This window comes from Protopterus annectens, chromosome 2.part1, assembly GCF_019279795.1.
Source record: "Protopterus annectens isolate FY-2018-M chromosome 2.part1, PAN1.0, whole genome shotgun sequence".
In the NCBI taxonomy this organism is placed as follows: domain Eukaryota; kingdom Metazoa; phylum Chordata; order Ceratodontiformes; family Protopteridae; genus Protopterus; species Protopterus annectens.
In genome coordinates, this window is record NC_056729.1 from 623,886,224 (window position 1) to 623,909,883 (window position 23,660).

At 38.3% G+C, this 23,660-nt stretch overlaps 1 protein-coding gene across 1 annotated transcript in view; it reads right to left on the reverse strand.

Annotated features, from left to right (window-relative positions):
• LOC122794889 (extracellular calcium-sensing receptor-like) overlaps positions 1-23,660 on the reverse strand; it is a 192,839-nt gene that overhangs the window by 150,213 nt on the left and 18,966 nt on the right. The window contains exon 3 of the mRNA XM_044063487.1: positions 11,223-11,390. Within this exon, the coding sequence (XP_043919422.1) occupies positions 11,223-11,390 (168 nt within the window). The remainder of the gene's footprint in view (positions 1-11,222; positions 11,391-23,660) is intronic.

The following is a 23,660-nucleotide window of genomic DNA, read 5'->3' on the forward strand; positions in this document are numbered from 1 at the left end:
CAGCATCTCCCTCTACTGTTAGTGCTGTTTCTCCTTTTCTTCACGCTCCAAATTCCACAGTTTCTCATTTCCTTCAACCTTCAAATGCCGCAGTCTCTATGCTGATTCTAATTCCAAGTGTTTGGCCTCCAGCTGAAGTCTTTTTAACTCTGGATGCATTTTTAATTCCTCTGAGGAAAAGGTGATCTGTCCTGTTTCCAAAGGCTGCACATCCTCATCACCATACAGGTTGTCTTCCTGGTTGCAGGTCAGTGCTGCAACTGAGATTTCCTCTTTAGTCAGGCTAGCATATACCAGTCCTTTGGCTTCGTACACCTTGGCCTGCTGCTTCTTGTCAGCTTGCCATAATCCTATCCTGACATCTTTGCCTGCTTTCCCTGACTAAACTAAACTAAGAACAATAAATACAACTGCTGTGAGAATGAAACTCTGTATATTTACCTTGTAGCTTAATGAGTGTATACACACCTTCAGTGACAACTGCCCACAGGCTACTGAAGTTCAATTAATATTTCACTCAGTTGTCACCAATATGTGATGGTCCCTACTCTGGGACAGTAATCAAGTAGCCTCAATCCTCACATCTGACACCAGTGAGGGACAGCCACTAGCAACAAAAATGGATACGCACAGTGTTTTCAGATACAGATCTCTGCACCAAGCACAGTTGCACTCAAGAGCACACAGGGAGCACACTCCAGACCTGTGGCTGGACTCTCCCTCTCCCTCTCTCTCTCTCTCTCTCTCCCTCTGTATCTCTGTCTTCAGGCTCCAAACAAGACTCCATACTGACCACTTTTAAGTTCTGTGTCTCTGTTCCAAGCAGCTAACACACACACAGACACGCACACACACACATACACACACACATGGATATTTGATTTTCACACACACACATGCATGAGCGCGTGCGCACACATGCACACATGCACACACACACACACACACACACACACACACACACACACACACACACACACACACACACACACACACACATATACATACACACACACACCTGGGAAAGGCTGGCAGAGATTTACCAGCTGTGCCATCTCTGCCTAGACTGTAAGGTAATTACACTGCCACCAGTCAGTTACTCTAAGGCTCTTACAAGGGTACTCAATTATACTGAGTAAAATTAATACTAATACAAATGGTATATTTTGACCAATGCAGCAAGGCTTCCAGGAGAGGCCACAGTGTCACTAAAATAATCATAAGTACTCTTAAGATGTTAAAAGTATTCTCTAAAAGACCATCCACAATGAAAGGTATATAAATATTTAATAATAAATAATACAATGGAAAACATGGGAATACTGAATATCTAGTTATAATAAACACCAGAGTTTTAATCACAGGAGACATAAAATATAACATGGTTGGATAGATTCACACAGGTGCAGAAAAACAATACTTAACTAATCTCACTATATTTTTCTGACAGTCTAAAGAATTACTGTTCCCTAGTTAAGTTACTTTCTACAGCACTGTAAGATAATGAGAGTTGAGTTGCTTACTACATCAATGCAAGATGAGGTGTTGAGTTGCTTACTACAGTAAGGTAAGATAAGGTGTATGGCTGTGAGAGATATGTGTGAAAGATCTGCCCTGTTAGGTTCTAAAAAAAAACAAAGTACTGCTGTGAGAGTGCCATCATATTTCTCACTAACATCTAAAAAATCATTTCAGTGCTGTTATAGAATGACATCACATCTGGTCACCTGACTCTAGTCCAATACACACCCAGAGCTTTGTGAAGATCTCTTTCAGCATATGAAACCTATTAAACAATTTCAAAAACTTCCACCCTTCCAGGATAGCAATTAGTTCACCCCATAAGGACAATACACTAAAGATTTCTAGTCCTGGTTTCTCCAGAATTTTTTGTCTCTGGCTGCAGTCAGACCTGTAAAGTAAAATCTATATAGCCTAAACCAACCCATTTAATTTTCAACCTATTTTTCTAAATTATCTGGTCTGAAATTAACCTCTTCACTTCCAGAATTCTCTGTTAAAACATACACATTTAATCAGTTATAATAATACTGTCTGACATAACATGTATATTGCTTTTCTGCCGAGCAGGACCCACTGCTGATGCATTTTTAAGATAAGCAATTTTGCAAATGCATTTTTAATGCAAGCATCTGTTCAAATCAGTGTGATAGTCAAATGGCATAAAATTCTTTACAAAACTCCAGCTACCTATGCTGGCATATGTTACACATGCACTGCCATATTCTTCCTGGCACAGATGACACTATCTTGTATCATCACATCCATCACCTTTTTTCTTTTTTGCAAACCACTTAATAGTATTTTAAACACAGAAAAAGGTCATCTTTGTAATGTGGCTAGTTTACTAAAGCTGTTAATAATAAAGTCATCATTGTAATGTAGCTAGTTTAGTAAAGCTATTAATAATGCTCACCTATAGCTCACCCTACTACCTGATTGTTTTGTTTTATGTTTAATGAAAATCAGACATGTCATAGTTCATCTCACTGAACTCATCTTTACTTTACTTCTCTATCCTACCCCTATTCTCATCCACTCCCTACCTCAGTTCCCTTTATACATGCAGTCACTCGCACATTTCAATTAACCAGTACATTCAAACTTACAAAAAACGGTGCTTTCAACACTTACAAAACTCACATTATTAATAGTCACTTATCCACTTTAATGTATTCCACTATACTGCTGAATAACTCTCTCTTCTATTGCTTTATTATTCACCAAATAATTCTAGGAAGGGAAACAAAAAATTGCTCACGTATTACTTTATTGTATAATAGCAACCATTTCTATTTACCTATAAGGTATTAAATTATATAAACTAACATGACTCCCTCTGATACTTTTAAACATGGATAAATACTCAGTTTTCAGATGCACATCTGTTAGTTTCCCCATTTTACCAATACTTATATCACTCCATAGAACTAGGCTTGGTTAAAGCTTAGATATAACCCTTTGCTTATTATTAACTCCCAAATGATATTATATTGCCATCTCCCCAACCTTAAAATTGAAAATTACACCCATTAAATGTTACATTTCCAAAATTATTCACAAATGAACCCATCTAATTTATATTCTATTTCTAAAAATCATCATTGAGCTTTAACCTTTCACCACCAAAGACTAGCCTTCAGTAGTCACATCTACCGAATGAAAATGCTAGGTTTCCAGACACTCAAAGTTGCATTCTTAAAGCAGGTAGTGTAAAGAACCAGTTAAGAAAGAGTAGATACTTTCCTGGAATTTCCTCATGCTCATAGCCTAGGAATTACAGAATTTTAGTTAAAAGAAGACAATGATAACATTTGATACCACTTCCCTAGGAACAAATACATAGTACCTGTATGTTCTGGAAAAAGAAGGGGGTGGTACTCTTTTGCTTTATAAAATATCCACACAATTAGTCCTCATAGTCCGAGCAGCATTTACCATTGTCAACAATCCCAAATGGCTTATCATAAAAATTCCATCCATCTCCTTAACCATTATGCAGATATCAATAACTCCTGTTTTCCTTGACAGTGACAAGAAGTATATCCACTAATAACTTATAGCTTGCCACCATAAAAAAATATTATTAAGACTAGAGGACATTAATGGCAACCACCTAGCCCTCCCTTAGAAACATAATCAGTGATTTTATTACTGATAAAAGTCTCTCACAAATAATGCATAGCACAAGACCAAATTTCAAAATAAGCAATCACCCAATTCTCAATCCCATTATTACTAGCTCCACAAATGATACTTCTGATTAAAATCTTGGAATTCCCTTTTAATGACCACTCATTCATAACTTTTCCTTATCAATCCACAATCAGAAATCTCCTCCAAAACCCATAACCTTCCAGTCATAGTATAACTAAAGTGTACCAGCTTTAAGATCAACTCACTTGTGCTTTAACACTTTTCACTTATTGCAACTGATGCCGTATCATAAGTACCACATAGTTCACAGAATCAACTGATTCTATTATGGCAAAATTTGTTTAAATAAACACTTTTTTAATACCTTCCAGTTTTACAAACACAAGCTTAAGCCCATAACCAAGTAAAAAAAAGTTCTCTATATTATTTGGCTAAAGTAGAAAACTAACAAAACCCTAACAGAAGGGACAGATTTCTTAATCAGAGAAACATATCCAAAATATATTACAAGACATAAGGCTAACATTCTCAAAATAGAACAAACCTCACTCAAAAATCATCCTAATCCAGTTTGGAAACTATAAAAATGAAGATGAATCCCAAGGGTCAAAGACCAGAAAAGAAAACTGGCAACCAGTGCTTTGTAAAGCAAGAATCTCAATAAATTGTACAGGACAATAACAATAAAATAATTTAATTTGTGTCTGATTGCTCCTGTTTTACACAGTTCTTTTTGTGAACTTTGAAAACTAATCAATCAAATCACAGTCTGCACATCATACAATAACCCGGTCATTGGAAGCATTAACAACTGCACCAAAGATTCCCTTTCGACCCTAGAGATCCTTATAGAATTTTGCACAGTTATCCAATACCCCAACTCAACTACAGAGTATCAATATTTCACTGCTGTCTGTCTCAAGCACATCTACTGAAATATAAATAATGTTGTGGCAATAAATTTGTTGTGCATGACAGGATTATCAGTTTAGTAAACATCACAAAATCATCCCTAGTTTGTCACCTATGTCTCTAATGGACATAGGTAATCTGTAAATGGTTCATCTCCCGGCCCATGCTTATACTTATCAAGTGTATCAGAATTTGTCAGACATTTGGGATGCATGGCTAGGCTTAAAAAGGCCCTTGTGGTCGTTAGCCTAGTAAACACTTATGAACATATGAACCTATAAAAAGTAAATCCAAAATGGCTGACTACATGGTTAACTTTATATGTAACAAGGTACAAAACACAGTTTCCCAACTTAGGTGGTTCTGTCTGGAATATTCTATCAATCATAATTCATATTTCTAAGCTGACAGCAACATCATGTAATAACCTATGTCTTTCATCATTATCATGACAGTTCAGATTGTTAAATTTCTAAGCACATTTCCCATGACCTCATGCTGTAACACATAGTAATTCTTCTTCCCGTAACAATATCCAGTTCATTGCAGAATTTGTAATTAAACAAGGGCAAAACACAATGACAGGCTATCTGTATGTTTCTAACTGCATTTTTCTGACAGTGTCATTTGTTCCCCTGCAACTTTCACAAACATTGCTGAACTATGTCTTCTTATCTAGACTGCAGGATAATGTCTTAAACAATTTTCACAGAACACAAATATAATTGCTAGCCTAGTAAGTTAGCTCTAACGTAATGCCTGAAATAATTCTAAATGAAAAAGTCCACTCTGACACTTGTGCTTTAGAACTTTCTACTTAACAGTCCATTCTTTAATTCATTTTTAGTTTATGAATTCAATTTTAAATACTGAGAAAGAGGATACAGAAGACTTGAGCCAGAGCAGTATCAGATAGTGAGTTAATCATCTTCATTCTCAGATCAGCACTGAGGACTAACTCACTAGGATAAACATGAGGTGCAGGGGAAAATGAACACTAAGTTACAAATATACCTACTTGCTTGAGTGCTAATAATCACTTTGTGCACTTTGTGTAGTTTTATATACTATCTGTTAAACCTAGCACTTGCTCCTACAGTACTTATTATCTTGATACGGCACTCTTATAGATAGCACCCCAAAAAGGCAAACCCCCATTTCTCGGTCACCCACGTCCCCCGGAATCTCTTTTAAAGTTTTTTTGTCTAGTCCTTCTAGCATGTCGAGGGATCAGTTGCTAGTGTCCTCTCCTGCTCAGCTGGTGAACCTGGGAATATTGAGGCAATGTTACAATTGCCTCATGTACACAGACAACCCTCTCCTCCTCCCACAAAACACAAATACATGCGAGAGATGCAACTATACGGCCAAACTGGAGGCTGAGCTCTCTCAACATAGGACTGGCAAGACCAGTCAGGAGGAGAAGGTTACCACACACACTATAGACCCAGTCGCACATAGTACCATCACAACCTCAAATCATACACATAAACACACAAAGAAATACTCAGCGGCTCTGATCAAAAATCTACCAAAACAGCAGAGGCCACCAAAGCAGACACCCAAACAACCACCACCTCAGAACACAACACCTGCAACACATAGACCTCACAGTCAGAGTGTCAAACAGTCACAGCCCTTAAGGCCAAACACAATGCCAGACACACTAGTCATTGGTGACTCCATAGTCAGACACACTGACGTCCCGCTCACCAGACTGAGTAAGGAGAAGGTCACAGTAAGCTGCCTGTCGGGCGCTAGAATCCGCCACATAACGCAAGCACTCAGGTCTCTCAACAGCAGGTACAAATACGACTCAGTCATTGTCCACGCTGGTGTAAACGACCTGAGACATACCTCCTTGGACTACATGAAAGAGACATTGAGGAGCTCTCTGATTATGTAGCCCAGGCAGGTATGACCCTGACCTTGAGCAGTATCCTACCTTCACCAAGAATGATGCCACAATACAGAGATAAGATGATCAGCTTTAACAATTGGCTTAAACTCTGGTGTCATTCAAAGGGGATCCAATGTCTGTCTGCCTGGGATGACATGCTGGACAAGCCACGCTGCTTCGCAATGGACGGCTTGCACCTGTCACCCTGGGATTCGGATATTGGCAAAGGCTCTTGCCACCCCATAGTGCCTTTTTAGGCAAGGCTCAAATTCTAAACCTACCACCCTAGAACACAAAAAGGAAAAAACTAAGGGTAATGCTGCTCAATGCCAGAAGTCTAAATCTCAAAATGCACGCACTCGAGGCCCTTCTCAGTATGGAGAACATCGATGTCTGTGCAGTGACAGAAACCTGGTTCAAGGCTCCTGAGAGCACCCCAGCACTATCAGGTTTTACCTCTTATCATGCGTTCGCCACAAAATCCGGACAATACCAAGAAAGGAGGGGTATCCATATTCATCAAAGACACCCACACCTCAAGACTGGTGGCAACGCACGATGCATCGGAGACCATCCAGGTGCAATTAACCATAGGCAAGACTGCTCTGCAAATTGTAGCATGTTACAGGCCACCCTCACAAACTCAGGAACCTCACATGGCCTTCCTGAAAACACTAGAGGGGATAAATGTATCACCAAACACCATCATACTAGGTGACTTCAATTACCCTAATATAGACTGGGAACACTACTCAAGCCCAAACACCCTAGCCCAAAAGTTCCTGGAATTCATAAACTCAAATGCCATGGAACAACTAGTCACCATCCCCACAAGAGGAGAAAACATACTTGATCTCATCATCACGAACATGGGAGCACAATGTTCAACACCAGAAGTATACCCCTCACTGGTGAGATCAGATCACAAACTAATCTCGCTGGAGGTCCTCATCCCACCCCACCTGAAATAAAAAGACCACAGTAAAGAACTTCTCAAGCCGACTTCACACTTTTAAAGACTAGTGTGGTCTCCTTTAAGGCCCCGAGCCGTGGAAAACAGTACTCAAGCCGCTGAATCACTTACAAATGCCTTCTACCAGCACCTGCAGGACTGCATGGATAAGGCAATCCCAAGCAAAACAAAGACTCTTTGTACCAAAGGCAAGCGTCCAGTCTGGTGGACCCCAGCCATAAACAAACTCTACAACAAAAGGAGGAAGCTACTACAAGATAGAGCAAAATCCTTAAAAGGTAAGACACCCTTGATCACTATAAGTAAAAAACTAAGAGCTCTCATAAAATCATCCAAAGCAAATTTTGAGAGAAAAATAGCTAAAGACTCAAAAGACAATCATAAGGCCTTCTTTAGCTATGTTAGAAACCTGGGAGGAAACTTCCAGATATGCTCAGCACTAGTTCAAAATGATGTGAAGATTACTGATCCTACAGACATTGCCAACATACTGGCTGACAGGTTCAGTGCAAACTTCTCCCCCCCCTCCCCGCCAAAAGGAGAGATATCTATACCAAGCGATTGCAGCCCCCCAAACATCTCCAACGCCCAAGTGAGAACTGCTCTCTCCAAAGCAAAAAACACAGCATCCATGGGACCTGATGGTGTCCCCGGCTGTGTGCTCCACGAACTCATTGAGGAATTAAACCCACAGCTAGGACAGCTGTTCAATCATAGTCTTACCTCTGGATACGTACCCAGGGAGTGGCGCACTGCAACTGTGGTCCTACTTCACAAAGGTGGCCTTCGATACAATACCCCACTCGGGTATCATTGAAAAACTCATCAGCTTAAATGTTAACCCATACTTCACAAGATGGGTTGCAAACTGGCTGAGTGACAGAACCCACAGGGTCAGAGTTGCTGGCGCCATGTCAGACTCAAAGCCTGTCACAAGTGGTGTACCACAGGGCTCAGTCCTGGGCCCACTCTTGTTTGGCATCTACTTTTCCGAAGTACAAGCAAACACAGGAGGGTTATGGTTGACAAAGTTTGCAGATGACTGCAAACTGGGCGCCATAGTAGAAAACACATCTGACACAGATATCCTTCAGAAGGGTCTCACAGAAATGGATAACTGGTGCCAGAGCCATGGCCTAAAGTTAAATGCCAAAAAATGCATAGTCATACCCTTCGAAAAACAAGGTTACCCCTAGCTACCAAATAGGTGGCAATCCACTGAGCACAGAAGAAGTTATCAGAGACCTGGGGACCCAGGTTGATAGTAGTCTATCATTCGACACCCATGTAGCTAAAGTAGTTAGGAAGACCTTCTACATTGCCCACCTTATCATGAAGGGATTCTCATCTAGATCAAGGGAGGTCATAGTCTCCCTATACTCATCACTCATCAGACCAATGATTGAGTACAATGCCCCATTCGGAATGTATCTGACCCGATACTTGCAGCAGCTGGAGAGGCCACAAAAGTTCCTCACCAAAAGGATAAAGGGTCTCAAACATCTATCCTATGCTGCCCGACTGAAAGAACTCCAGCTCTATTCAGTCGCCACCGCTTGCTCAGAGGTGACCTTTGCCTAACATACAAGGCCATGTCAAACCCAGATTTGATGAATATGCTTCACCTCAAAAATCTAGATCCGTCAGAGCCACAAGGCGGAGACTTAAACCTCGACACGGCTATTAATAGGACGTGCTGGAGGGATAGATTCATCACCCAAAGACTCCCTATGCTGTGGAATAAAATCCCGGTATATGTGAGGCAGAGCACCTCGCTGGCCTTGTTCAAGAGAAATCTTGACCAATGGATGGGAGATCACAGATATACCCCAGGGATTACCTCAGTGTCACTGCTCAACAGAGGCACAGCAAAATAATGGGTATAGTTCCCAGACTAAAGGGGTGGCGTAAGCCACAAAACTATGGGCTAGGCTTGTAAATGCTCTCGGGCAGATAGCCTAGTATGAACCTATGAACCTATGAACCTATATATATATATATATATATATATATATATATATATATATATATATATATGTATATATATATATATATATATATATATATATATATATATATATATATATATATACCTACCCATGGTAAGATAGATAGATAGATAGATAGATAGATAGATAGATAGATAGATAGATACAGCTATAGATATAGATAGATATTGTTATGATTATCACTAAATTACCAGTACCTATTTTGCACCGTCTTCATCATTCAAGGCCTACACATAAAGCATAGCAAAATTAGAATCATAGAGGGTTATGATGAGGTCTCTGATCATAAGTGCATTATTATGTGTTCAAGACATGGATGCCAATAAATCCACTTTGACAACAAATATGATGAAGACCCGGTCAAAACTCTTTGTATTACATGGAGTCCTATTCTCTATCTACTATCAGTTACAAAAGGAATGCAATGTGTTTTACTGGCTTTGGAAGTCAGAAAAGAACTTAGTAAGTGCTGTCACATAGACATCAAGTAAGAAAAAAATCAGGGACATCTTTTTAAAATACTTCCCTAATTTAAATAAACTACTTACATACTAATGCCTGTAAACTTCTGTTGCTATATGAGAAAAGATATTAATGGACTGAGGAAATGTCCCTTCCCTTAAACTCAACACTTAGCAGAGTGTGTAACAATTGTTTCACACCTCTGAAAGTGCTGTTATGGTCAGGACTTGCACTACAGTAGCACGTAACAAGTTTATCTTTTTTCTAGGTTTGGAGTGTAATCATTGTGCTCCGTATACTACATAAATGTTACAGCTAAGAACCTTATACAAACTCCTTCTCCAACATGCAAACAAATTGTTTAGCCATCTCAATGGTGAGCTATCATCTCCACTGGTATATGAAAAACTTACCACTTTTTGAAATATACTGAAACAATATTAAATCTCATTTTACTACCTGAAATGACTACAATATTTGTATCTCATAAATTCTTCCTTTTCTCAGTAAGAAGAAATGCACCTCCCAAACTTTTATTTACCTCCAAAATCTGTGCCTGTTAAACCTCATGTCAATAAGGTCAGGATATAACCTCCAGGGATTCTACTGTATATAGCAGCCACTTTTCATTTACACCATATATATGTCTACCTTCCTTTCTGCTCTTTTTATACCTCCAGAAACGCATCTAGTTTGTATTTCCCTCTGTTTGTCCTGACTTGCATTAAAATCATGTATCTTGTTGATGCTGTTTCCCTAAATAAAATCTGCAGCACTGTGTTTATATCCTTGCATTTCCCATGTTCAGTCATCCTTGATCAGTAAATAACTTATACGTGAAGCCTGATTTTCTTTTATTTGCTGGATCTTATTAAGCAATCTTTACTACTTGTTTCCTCAGGTAGTAATACAACTCATTTTAACAAGCATATCACAATAAATATATCACTTTACTTTTTAAGCTGTCAGCTGTGATACCGTAATGCAAAATTAATCATGTACACATACTGTACATATTGTGAAAACTGTCTGGAAATGTAAACATATCATACAAAACATTGAAATTGTATTTTCCTAGTCTAAGAAAATATTGTTGTATACTCAACTACTGACACCCAGCAATGCTCTCAAAGCAGAAATGTGGCTTCTTTTTATGAACATGGATCACATCCCCCACTGCCATAGTCATAAACTGCCTTATTTAACATAACAATTAATTGATCTTAACCTTTGTATGTGCTTTATTCCATTTAAAGGCACTTTCATTGAATGTCAGTGTATGACCAACTTGAGCACCAGGATCAAAGCGCCCGATCTTAAAATACTTTGATGTTCCATCCTCAGCCACAAGCCAGTTTAGAATATCATATACAGCTGGTGGATCTCCATTTTCATCAAAAAATACATCATCTCCAGATTTAGTCCTGAAATGTACCTTTTTCACATAAAGGAGTAGCTGCAATTCATTAAAAAAGAAATGTTATTATTTTTTTTCTAAAAGGCAAATCATTTTGTCTCTTTAAAACAAAGTATTCAAACAGTAGCTTAAATTATGCACTCCGATCTGATTTTGTGTATAACAGCAGGTGTTTTTTCATATTACATGTTAGCATTTTCTTAGACTACAGCTGTCTACTATTGTAGAAAACAAAAAAAGTTACTGTTGTGATAACTGTTATACATCTAGGTGTTGGTAGAATTACAGCCTATAGAATAACAAATGGACAAATCTTTACAGCCAAGTTGTACGGATCACTTCTGATGGATGGCAAATATTTGGTTAAAACTTGAGAAAGTCCTAGATAAACAGAATGAAAGTGTAATAAAACAGTATGGTTTGCATTTGTGACAGTGCATAGGCTCAAAGGCTCGTACTAGCCTAACTGCCCTTATGGGCCATTTTAAGCCTAGCCAATTACCCCATGTCAGAATCAAACCCTGCACCTTGTATTTCTAAGGTAAGCACCTTAACCATTACAGAAACCTCCCACACACATCACTTTGAAGTATTAAAAAAATAGTTTTATCTGTATCTTGTCATGCATCAAAAGCTGCTATCTGTATAGGAGATTTATATTCATCTGCCCAGACAACATGATTTCTGCCAGATGCTTCATGTTTTGCTGAAAGCCTGTAGAAAGACAGGGACACATCCACTCATTTTACAATCAGCAAGCTTCTCATTCATATAAATTAAAATATCCAATTATGTCTTCTCTGTATAAATATATACAAATTATTATTTCATCAAAACACAAATTATATGATTCAGATAAATATTAAGATTATATTGAAAAAATATTTTATATATATCCCTCTTTCTCTCTCTCTCCCTGTACATGTATGTATGTATATATATATATATATATATATATATATATATATACAGAGAGAGAGAGCGAGCTCAATATAGATATAGATAAATAGATATCTCTCTATATATAGAGATATCTATCTATATGAAATAAATTGCAAAATCATAACAACCATATGTTTATCTTGGCTACATAAAACTGTTGGTGATATCTCTTAATAAAGGACCATTTCTCTTTAACCATACAAAATATTATAGGCATAATACAGAATAGAAGATTGCGGCTGTAAAGCACATACATTAAAGCCATCGGGGCCTGTCTTTGGCAGATAGTACTGATGTCACCCTTAGAGATCTCATTATGAATCTTTCACAGAATAACAGAGTTTTAACCAAAAATAAATAAATAAAAGCTAAGACTGGGACTCTAACCTTCTACTCCAACATATATGGATGAATTTTTAGCATGGAATTGCAGCCATTGCATGTTACAACAGAAAAAATATATATATTTTTTTTCTAGGTCAAATATGTAGTGTTTTATCTAATAAGAACTGTGTAGAGAAGTAGTCTAAGCCATTGGTCTATCTTCAAAATGAGCAGAGGTAAAAAAACTCAACTCCCAATGTAAACTTAGAATAATGCAGAATATCAAACATGACAATGAATGCCTTTAAACATTAACAATGAAGTGCTTCAATGTAAAAACCTATGCTTCAGTCTTCCTTTAAGATGTTATTGTGAACATTTCAAAAACTAACACCATTATCAAGTACAAAATTCCATAAGATGGCTATTCCATCTCAAGAGTTGCAGCACTATATGGAATTTGACACCACAGCATTAATTTTTTTAAATGTTTAACATGCTAACTTTAGCATGTTGCAAATGAAATATTTTTCCCTAGTCAAATATATAGTATAGTTTCTGGTATAACTACAGCTCAGTATAAAGAATTATTTTAGGGCATTATTATACTCAGTGCTCTGAAAACCTTTTCAGCTCTGTACCTACAATGAAAACCAAGTATAATGTAAAATGTCAGAAAATGGAAGTAAAGTAATATGTATTAATGTCACTGTGCTATATCTTTGAAAGGATATATCTTTGTTCTCCCTTGAGATTATATTATGATACTTCCAAATAAGAATAACAGTTCTAAATTGCATCTAAGAATAAAATTGTTACATTCAAGATTTCAGTGCAGTTCATCTCTGAATCTGACCACACAATTTACCCACTTAAAATAATGGCCATAGCATGTTACATCTATTTTTATTTATTTATTTAGTTATGATTTATTTATTTGATACTTGTTTACTGGGAAAGTCCAACTGGGACAGAAAGGACCCATTTTCAGCACAGATCCAGAGAGAAAAGCTCCACTATCTTTCAAGAATCAATTGCAGATATTTTAAATCACAAAGTATCATGTTACACTAGAAAACATATGAGTGAAAAAAAGCTGTAATGAGAAAAACGTAGGCCATATGTTTCAAAGCAGAGAACAATGAAAAAGAACAATAACATGAGCTGGAGAAAATGTGTGAGGAAAACTCATTAGTCATATTATTTGCTACACAGATTAGTATATAAAAATGAGACCTGAGACAATTCTAATAAGATATTTAAATAGAAATTAGGGATTACATGATTAGAGACTGTGACAGGAAATTGAGTGATATCGTAGTATCAGAGAAGGTGTTCATATTATGGTTATAGAAGCAAGAAGGATGGAGAGAAAAGGAGATTATAGAAAAGAGCGCAGGGTAGGGTGTCTTCAGTAGGGAGGAAAGAGAAAGAGGTAGAGGAAAGGTCTGCAGAGATGAAGTGGATATAGTAAGGTAATGGGAAGTACAAAAGAAAGGAGTGGAGTAGGAAGTTGGAGAGGGTTGTGAGGTATGATTTATGATTTAAGTTGAAGGGAGTGAGTGAAGTATAGTGAGTAAGTTCAGACAGGACTGGCACAGAAGCAGATCCATGATTTTGTAAAGTATTCTTTTAGGGAGCTTTTAAAGGTAGGTAGGTTAGAAATAGTTCTGGTGTTTAGAGGTAGAGTACCATTTTTTATTTATTTATTTATTTATTTATTTATTTATTTATTTATTTTTGCTACTGAGTATGAGCATAGGCTTTATCTAGGGGATTTATTTAGTATATTTATGATAAGAAGTTGTTTGTCTTCTGATCTCAGAGTTCTTTTGGTTTGTGAATGATTTTATGTATTGTTAGAAGTTGAATGTAGGAGAGATAGAGTGAGAGTTCCAGTCAGCTAAGGGTATGCAGAGATTTATAGTTATGAGTAAAGGAGGATGAATTAGTAGCGAACTTGGCAGTTTTGTTGTAACAGTTTTCAAGTTTGTTTTCTATGGATGATTGTAAAATGGTTAAAAATGGAAATCCGTAGAGTAGGAGTGCAGAAGATAGGTTTTAGCTAGAGTAACTTTTGTGGGCATGCTCAGAAAATGTTTGTTTATGTATAGCATGCCTAGTTTTTTATGGGTTTTCTTTATACTGTTTTGGATGTGGAGGACAAATTTAAGATTATCTTCCATTATAACTTCTAATAGTTTGGTATGGTGAACCAATTCAATTTCAGTGTCATTTGCTGAAAAGATTTTGAAAGATGCTTTGTTAGTGTGTGAGTTTTTGGGGTAAAGAAAAAGGGTATATGTATATGTTTGTGTGTGTTTATGCATATGCACATGTGCGCGCGAGAGCACAAGCACAAAATATATTGGATTTCTACTTATGACATAATTAGATTTTACTTCATCTATATTGTAGAAGTTTCTGCATATTCTGGACATTATGTTTACTCATCTTTTTGTGCAAAGGTCAAATAGCTCACAGATAGAAAGCAAGAACAGTACCATACTTTAACAACACCCCTTCCCCCCAAAAATACTGGTTTTACTGGCTGTATGTAAGAGGCCATATGTCAGCTCTCTAAAGGCAAATCACAATTAAACATTATTAGAGTTCTAATAAGATATGTTGATACAAAATGCACAAAATGCACATATGAACTGCCCCAGTGGAATGTGCTCTTTCTGCAAGATTAATCCAGTTCTGATTAAGAAGGCATCATATAAATATGATTGCCACTTTGCTCACTGACATAAACTGTTCTCTCAACAAACCATGCTAGTATTCATTTATAATTAATCATGTAACTACCAGTTGTTCCCCAAGTGATGCTCACGTTTTATATAGCATTACATTTTTATTAAGAAGAAAACAAAAACATAATGACCACAGAAACATATTTATCTTAGTGCAGTTTAATATGTATGCTGCCCTCCAAAAATAGCCATTTCATTTTTATATGACAGAGATCAGGTAATGACCCTGTTGTTTCATGTGCAGCATGCCTACTCAAATCTACTGCAAAAGACATCCACTTTCTGCTTATAACTATGTGGTTGACAGTGATGGAAGTGAATGAAAAAAATTACCATAGTAATTGTTAAATAAATTGTTAAAATCAGACTGTAAAAATCATTTGACACTTTAAAATGACAGTCAATAACAAACAGTAATGCAGGTTTCTCAGGTATCTACTATACATATACTCTAATGTACATTAGGAGGCAAAAAACCATACACAAACTTGTACAGAATTTTGTCTAGCTTTATTCAGGAAATACCTGATATTTTATAGGTTTTACAATCAGCTTTTGCCCACCTCACTGACGTGGTCAGTGACAGGGTCTTTACATCATGACCATTCATAAGAAAAATGCTGATATTACAATTTTTAAAAAGTTACTTTCCCATGAGAATATTATAGCCTTGCAAGCACCTGGTCAGTCACAATGTCCTTCCGAGGATGTAGCCAATTCAAGGCTCTTAGATTAGTTCAATACAATGGGTGCATGTCTTCTTTAATACTTCTCTTTGTCTCTTTCTTGTCCACCAGCTGGACATTTTCTCTGATAGTGCGGCCATTCTTCTGGTGGAAGCAGGAAAAGATACACATGCACACAGATTCATTATTTTCTAACTTTGCAAAATAATCTTTCACTGACAGACATGAGCCAGCCGAGCTGCCAAGGCCAAGTTTCTAATCACACTGCAGCTTATGCTTCAAGCAATAATATGAGTTTATTTCTACTATTACAGAATTAAATGCATTACATATTACTCTATTTCTCAATCTATGTATTTCATATATGTTCAAGTTCATTTATATATATTTAACCACACAACTTATATATGTCTGAATGTTTGGATACATATTTTCCTAACAGCTTATATGTGAATACATATCTTTCTAACAGCTTATATGTGAATACATATTTTTCTAGCAGCTTATATGTGAATACATATTTCTCTAGCAGCTTATATGTGAATACATATTTTTCTAACATTCTCCCTCCTGTTAATGCATTTCATTCTATTTGAAACATAAACAATATTATTTAATTTCTTAGCCTTCTCCTTTCAAGGACTTTCAGCTAAGTAAGTCATTTGTTTTATATTTCAGGTAGGCTTTCGCTTGGTATCAACAAATTCAATTCCATGTCCTGGTACATAGTTTCAGTTACTGATATGTCAACTAGGTCTTTAACTAATTTTTTCACACAGGGTATGCCGCAGCAGACACATGCTCCAATTATGAGCAGTACTACACAAATTGCAATCAGAATATTCATAAGGACCGACCCCCACCCCCCAAATAGATTCTGGAAAAGTTCGGTCAGTGGGTTTGGGCCTGGTTCTGCCATTGCTGACACCTGCTGTATTACCTCCAGGTGATCATTGATTTCATGTTGGTTGTCTGGAATGTACGCACAGCATTCTTCTTTGATAAGGTACACCCTCTCGCCGCTAGGGTGAAGTCGAGCCATTCGGTTCTGTAGCACGACTGTTCTCATTGCATTCATTTCATCAGTCACAAGTTCAAGAGCGGAAAAAGTCGCATTGCTCATTACTTCGAGGAGTTTTGACAATTTCCTCAGTTCCCAAATCGATTTGACTGCTCCGTAGGCTGGGAATATTCCAGCCCAGGATATAACACTGTCACTCAAGTCCATATGGGTTAGTTTTTCTTTGTCCTTCACAGCTGAATGATCCTTCCAGCTTGCTTCAATCTTACCCACTGGATTAGCAGGTTTTTTGACTGTATTCTCGGCTTGCTGAGCTGCATTTCTCACATTATTTTACCCAGGGCAATTCTGCAGTATGTCTTATGGCTGGAACCAGATAACCCAAAAAACAACTGCCGGACCAATTCTCAGGTAACCATTTATAGGCCTTTTTCCCACAAACAAAATAACAGTTCTCTACTTTAGTACTGATGCGGGTTAACCCTGAATGAAACATTTTTTTATCTATAACAGATAATTGTCTATATATTTCAGGAGTTTTTTGCACATCCCTCAATGTTGTTTTCATCAAGCTTAATAATGAACCATAGTTCGAGCTACAACTAGTACCTTGGTCTTTTATATAACATTTGTAAGACACAGTTATGTTACAATTACTCCAACCAACCTGGAGTGTATCATTTTAACAAAGCAAACAATTCCTTTCTGAGTAACGGTAAATATAATGCCACTTTGTCTTGTGATCTCACAGTACCCGTGTCAAATAATAGGTTTTCCCAAGTTTCATTTATCCCCAGGGGGACAGCAGACATTAAAAGTCCTCCATATGCTGTGGGTATTGCAGTACAAACCCAGCAATTCGAAATGTTCATAGTCTCTACATAGACTCGTTTCATAGCCAGGTATGTGTTGAAGTTCGGGTGCCAGTCTATAGCCAGTTCATCATCATGTTTTATCAATTTCACTTCTGTAGTTATATGCAAGAAAAACCATAACAACAAAAAGGTCACTACAAACATGGTTAATAAATGTATGATCAGTAGGCCAGTGAACCAATGTCTTTGGGGTTGTTTTGCATTTTTATTCACTCTGCCTCTGGCCATCCTGTTTCTGTGGTATGTCAGTTAAAAAATGTTTGTCCAACTTAAACTCTTTGAGTGGTTTACAGTGCGTCAAATGAACCCAAGATGATCTCTCAGCAATCTTTACTGCAGTAGGTGTTGCCAATAGTACCTGGTACGGACCTTCCCACTTTGGACTCGCCCAGTTCTTTCTTTTGATGACTTTCAGCCAGATCCAGGACCCGGGGTCAGCACGGCCTCTGGTTTTGTTTCTTTTTGTCTGAAAAGAGTTCAACTGCAAAACAGTCTTATTTGTTAACAATTTCTTCATATAACTAGCTAATGAGCTATCGGCCTCCAGCTCTGCAGGCATGAGGGCCTTCCATTGTGGCACACAATATGCTCTTCCAAATACTACCTCAAAGGGGTCAAGCCCCTTACATTTGGAACAGTTCTCATGCTCAGCAGTGCTAAAGGCAGACAGCAAATCCAAGTCTTTTGAGTCTCACTCATCAATTTTCTCAACTTGTTTTTCAAATTCCATTGTACCTCTCCACCAGTCCTGCTGACTGGGGTGATAGGCACAATGGTTTTCAAAAATCCCAAAGAATCTCCCAAGCTGGTGTATTGTCTGATTAACAAAATGTGTTCCATTGTCACTATAAATTCTTTCCGGTATGCCAAATCTAGGAATGATTTCTTTCACTAAGGCTTTTGCTACTGTTGCTGCATCCGAATTCCTGGTCGGAAAAGCTTCTACCCATTTTGAGAACATATCTATGATCACTAAACAGTATTTTTCCCTTCACATTTATTCAGTTCTATGAAATCCATACAAATAGTATGGAACGGATAGGGTGGTGTAAACCTCCTCGCTTCGGTTTAAATGCTCCCTGTGCATGATGTTTGCTACAAATATGACATGTTGCACAAAATTTTTGTGTATAATTCGTAAATCCGTATGTTTGGAATGTTTTGTTAACTAACTGTACCATCCCCCCTGTTGAGACATGGCTCTGCCCATGACTCAACAAAGCTGCATATCTAAATAAATTAGATGGCAATATTGGCTTTTCTCTTGGAGATGTACAGTCCCTCTTCAAGGATTGCTCCTCGTTTTATCCACTTTTGCTTTTCTGCTTTTGTAGCTAATGTCTGCATTGTTTTTAACATTTCTAAATCTAGAGTCTCAGAAGGTTGTAGTTCTTCATTTGAAAACACAGTTTCTAGGTCTGAGGCAGCTTGCTTTGCAGCTGCATCAGCCCGAGCATTCCTTTGAAATTTTGTCTTGTTGTCTGGTATGGGCTGCACATTTACAAATAGCTATTCTAGTGGGTAACTGAATAGAATCTAACAGGTTCAAAATCAATTGTGCATGATTAATCGGTTTGCCAGTAGATGTTATCATTCCCCTGTTCTTCCACTGTTGTGCAAAGACATGCACTGTAGAGAAAGCATACTGGCTGTCAGTATATATGTTAACACATTTGTCTTTTCGCTAGAGTGCAAGCACGTGTCAAAGCTATCAATTCTGCTGCTTGAGCAGACAGGTTATGTTGCAGGGGTTGTGCTTCTATGATTTCATTATCTGTCACTACTGCATAACCCACTAGGTTCTTTCCTGTAGGTCCTCGTTTACAGGACCCGTCCACATAAAGTGTCACCTCTGCATCGGCTAAAGGCACATCAGTGAGATCTTGTCTGGGTGTGGTTATTTGTTCCATTTCCTGTAGGCAACTGTGTGGTGTGCCATCTACAGGAATTGGAAGTAATGTCGATGGATTTAATGTTGTGCATCGTTCAATCGTCATGTGAGGTTGACTCAATAGTATGGTCATACAAGAAAGATGTCTGGCAGGGGACAAAAATGCTATTTTTCTTGCAGTAAAATTATTGCAACTGCATGAGGTACTCTCAACGTGAGAGGATGAAACAATACCACTGAGGCGAAGCTTGCACTGCCATAGCTGCTGCAACAACTGCTTGCACACAGGGTGGCAATGATCGTGCCACCGGGTCTAACTGTGATGAATAGTAAGCTATGGGGCGTTGCTTGCTGCCATGTTGTTGCGTCAGTACTGACGTCATATATCCCCGCCTACAATCTACAGTCTGGAAAAATCTCTTATGGTAATTCAGAAGCCCTAAAACTAACGATGAAACTACCAGTTGCTTTAGTCTGCAAAAAGCTGCTTCTGCTTCCGATGTCCAATGCAGTGTTTCTTGTGCTGCCATTGGTGTTTTAAATATTAAATCAGCCAATGGAGCCGTTTCCAAAGCATAATTCGGTATCCAACTTCGCAAAATTAGTCGCTCCCAAGAAGGACATCATTTCCTTTTGGTAGTTGGTTTAGGTGCTTGTAAGATTGCTGTTTTCCTATCTTCATCTAATGTTCTACCTTCTTTGGATATCACATATCCCAGGTATTTAACTTGCTCTTTCCAAAGTTGCAATTTATGTTTATTCACTTTATGCCCTTGCTCGGCCAAAAATTTCAACAATGCTATTGTGTCTTCCCTACATTGCTGCTGGGTAGGGGCTGCAAGCAAGATGTCGTCTACATAAAGTAATACTTGACTGCCCCCTGGTGGAGAAAATCCCGCCAGGTTGCTAGCCATCTCTTGTGCGAATATTGTTGGACTTTCACTATATCCCTGTGGTAGTCGGGTGTACGTATACCTTTTGCCCTGAAATGTAAATGCAAACCAATGTTGGCTGTCAGGGTGTATAGGTATTGAGAAAAATGCATTGCTAATGTCTACCACGGTGAAATATTTTTGTTGCGGCTTCAAATCATTTAACAAGGTATGTGGGTCTGGCACCGTAGGTGCCCTTGGTATTACTGCATCATTTACAGCCTGTAAATCTTGTACCATCCGCCATTCCCCGTTTGCTTTTTTAACAGGAAACAGAGGAGTATTACATGGTGAATCTAAAGATTCTACCAGTATCCCTTTCTTAAGCAATGCCATTATGATAGGTTTGATTCCCTGTTCCGCATCCTTGCTCAAAGGATATTGTCTTTTTCTTGGTCTAAAGGCCGATTTTGGTGTAATAATTACTGGCCCTGCCGTTCGAATAAGCCCTACATCCGATTTCCCTGTTGACCAAAGAACATTTGGTATCTTACTCAAAGCTTTTTCTTCTTCTTCTATCAAGAACGCCAATCAGCTGTCTTCACTCTGTTGTAAGTGTACAGCTGGGCGTGCTTTTAACCAATTTAGTTTCTGTTTCTGTACCCCTAGGTCCGATAACTCCAAGTCAGTTAATTTTTCCCATCTTGTTACTTTGTCACCCAAGTCTACCCACCTAACATTCCTGTTTTTGGTTAGGCTAACATGCGGTAGTTTATTGGATCTGTACAATTCCAAGAACTCCTGAGGTAATGAACAACTCACCACACTATTGCCCTCAGTGTCCCAGTATAAAGTCCGTAGTATTAATCTATTTGCGGGATTTCTGAACAATTTTTGTTCATATTCTTTATCAGGCCCTGATATGCTGCAATAATATAGGGTACAATGTAACAAATGTTGTTGATCAACATCGAGGGGAAGCACCTTGCTGGTGGCTACATTCATCAGTTCCTTGGTCACTGCCCCTGGACCGGTTGTAACCAGGTCCTGGCTGTACCAATAATAGGCCTCACCCTCCGATCGTACCACAAAAGCATCAGTTTGTCTCTGTGCCTCCATACCTTTCATGGTAGGGACTACTGCTATGCCAAAAGTTGCATGAGATCTCTTCCTAATAAGTTCATGGGGCATTTGGCAGAAAGTACTATTTTACTTCTCTGGGTTATACCGAGACAGGGTCAGTTATTGCTACATCATGGGAAAGTGGTTCCCTGCACAGTTGTCCGTTTGCTGCTTTCACTAATATATAATCGGGTGACTCAGAATGTTCGGTAACTTTGAAGGGTGTATCAAAGTTCGTGATGCTCCTGAGTCACACAAAAATTTGATTTCTCTCCTTCCACCAGAAGTGTAACTTCCGGTTTAGTGTCTGCTAAATAGAGCTCCAGGCTCAGTAGTGCCAAGTCCAAAACTTCACTTTCCCCAACTTCTACATCCGGTTGCATGTCATTTGTTTCTTCTAAGGTATTTACATTATTCCCTCATTAGTCTCTCCTAGCGACTGTCGAGCAGTATAACTGCCATCTAGTCAATCCTCATCATCCTTATCCTTTTTTTCCACAGGTGCCTTACTCCTACAATCCCTTGCCAAATGTCCCTTCTTACCGCAATTGAAGCACTCACCTCTTTTTTTCCTGTCCTCATAAAACTCTGAGTTCCTGTCAGAACGTTTGTTACCCTGAGCATTTCGCTTACCCTTTTTGGCTGTTTGTACTACAAAAACTTCCGCACCGTCTTCAGCTGTGAAGACCTGCGTTTTCTTTTACTGTTAAAATGTTTTTTCGGCATGCCTAGCATACTCTAACAAGGCTTGGAGCCTACTGTTCGGTGATCTATCATATGCTTCGTGAAGCTATTGATAGGGCAATACAACCTTTTAAAATGCATTCTTCAACTGTTGTTCATATGAGCTATCATTTTTTTGATTTTCAGGAATAGTCATACCACTATGGTTATTGAAACATTCTAATAATCTACCATAGTATCTACTGTCTCATTATCTTGTTGCACGCATTGGTTAATACAAGTCCAATCTGCTCTAGGTTTCCATTTTTCAGTAATGCGGTCTGTAAGACCCTTCAATCTAGTATCTAGTTCTGCGTCACTATGTAGGAGTGGCCTGAGTTGCCCACGGGCATTCCAGGCCACAAATCATGTGCCAGTCCGGACCTAAAATTTGTCTAATTACTTTTCTACCTCTTCCCCATTCAGGTGGTAACTCAATCTCATACCCTGTAAATCTTGTACAAATTTCTCAAAGTTAACTTTTGGATGGGGAATTCCCTCTGTAGCTTTCCGGATGTCTTCCGTGTCCACGGTCTATACACTAAGAGAGTTGAGGCCTGGCCCTCCTGTCCTGCCTGTGGGTTTGGTACATCAATTAACGGACAGATTTCCTCACTCTCATCTAATGAATTTCCGCTTAGTTGAACATCTATAAGTGTTTGACATGTTCGGGATCTAGTTTCGATAGGTTCTCTTACAAATGGTTGTCTGAATACCCCTGTTGTCTCCGGATAACGTGGGGGGGGGAGCAGCACGCCCTCCCTCTTCATATTCTGAGTAAGGCATGAGAGGAGTTGGTGGGGGAGGCGCCGATGCTACTACTGTATTATTATCCTCTTTATCTAAAAATAATGCTTTTGCATTCTTATTTTTCTGTTCCCTTCGGTTCACTTCCTCAATCCACCTATGTGCTTGAGGAATGCCCAACTGTCGTTGTTTTTTTGCCTGACCCTCTGCGTCAGATTTTAACTGTTTCAAAAGTTTTACTAGTGATATTTTATCTAATTTACCATCAAATTCATACTTATTGACCCATTTTGAAAAATGTCTCACATTATCTGCTCTTTGCAATTGCATATACTTGTCTTCTGTTAGGG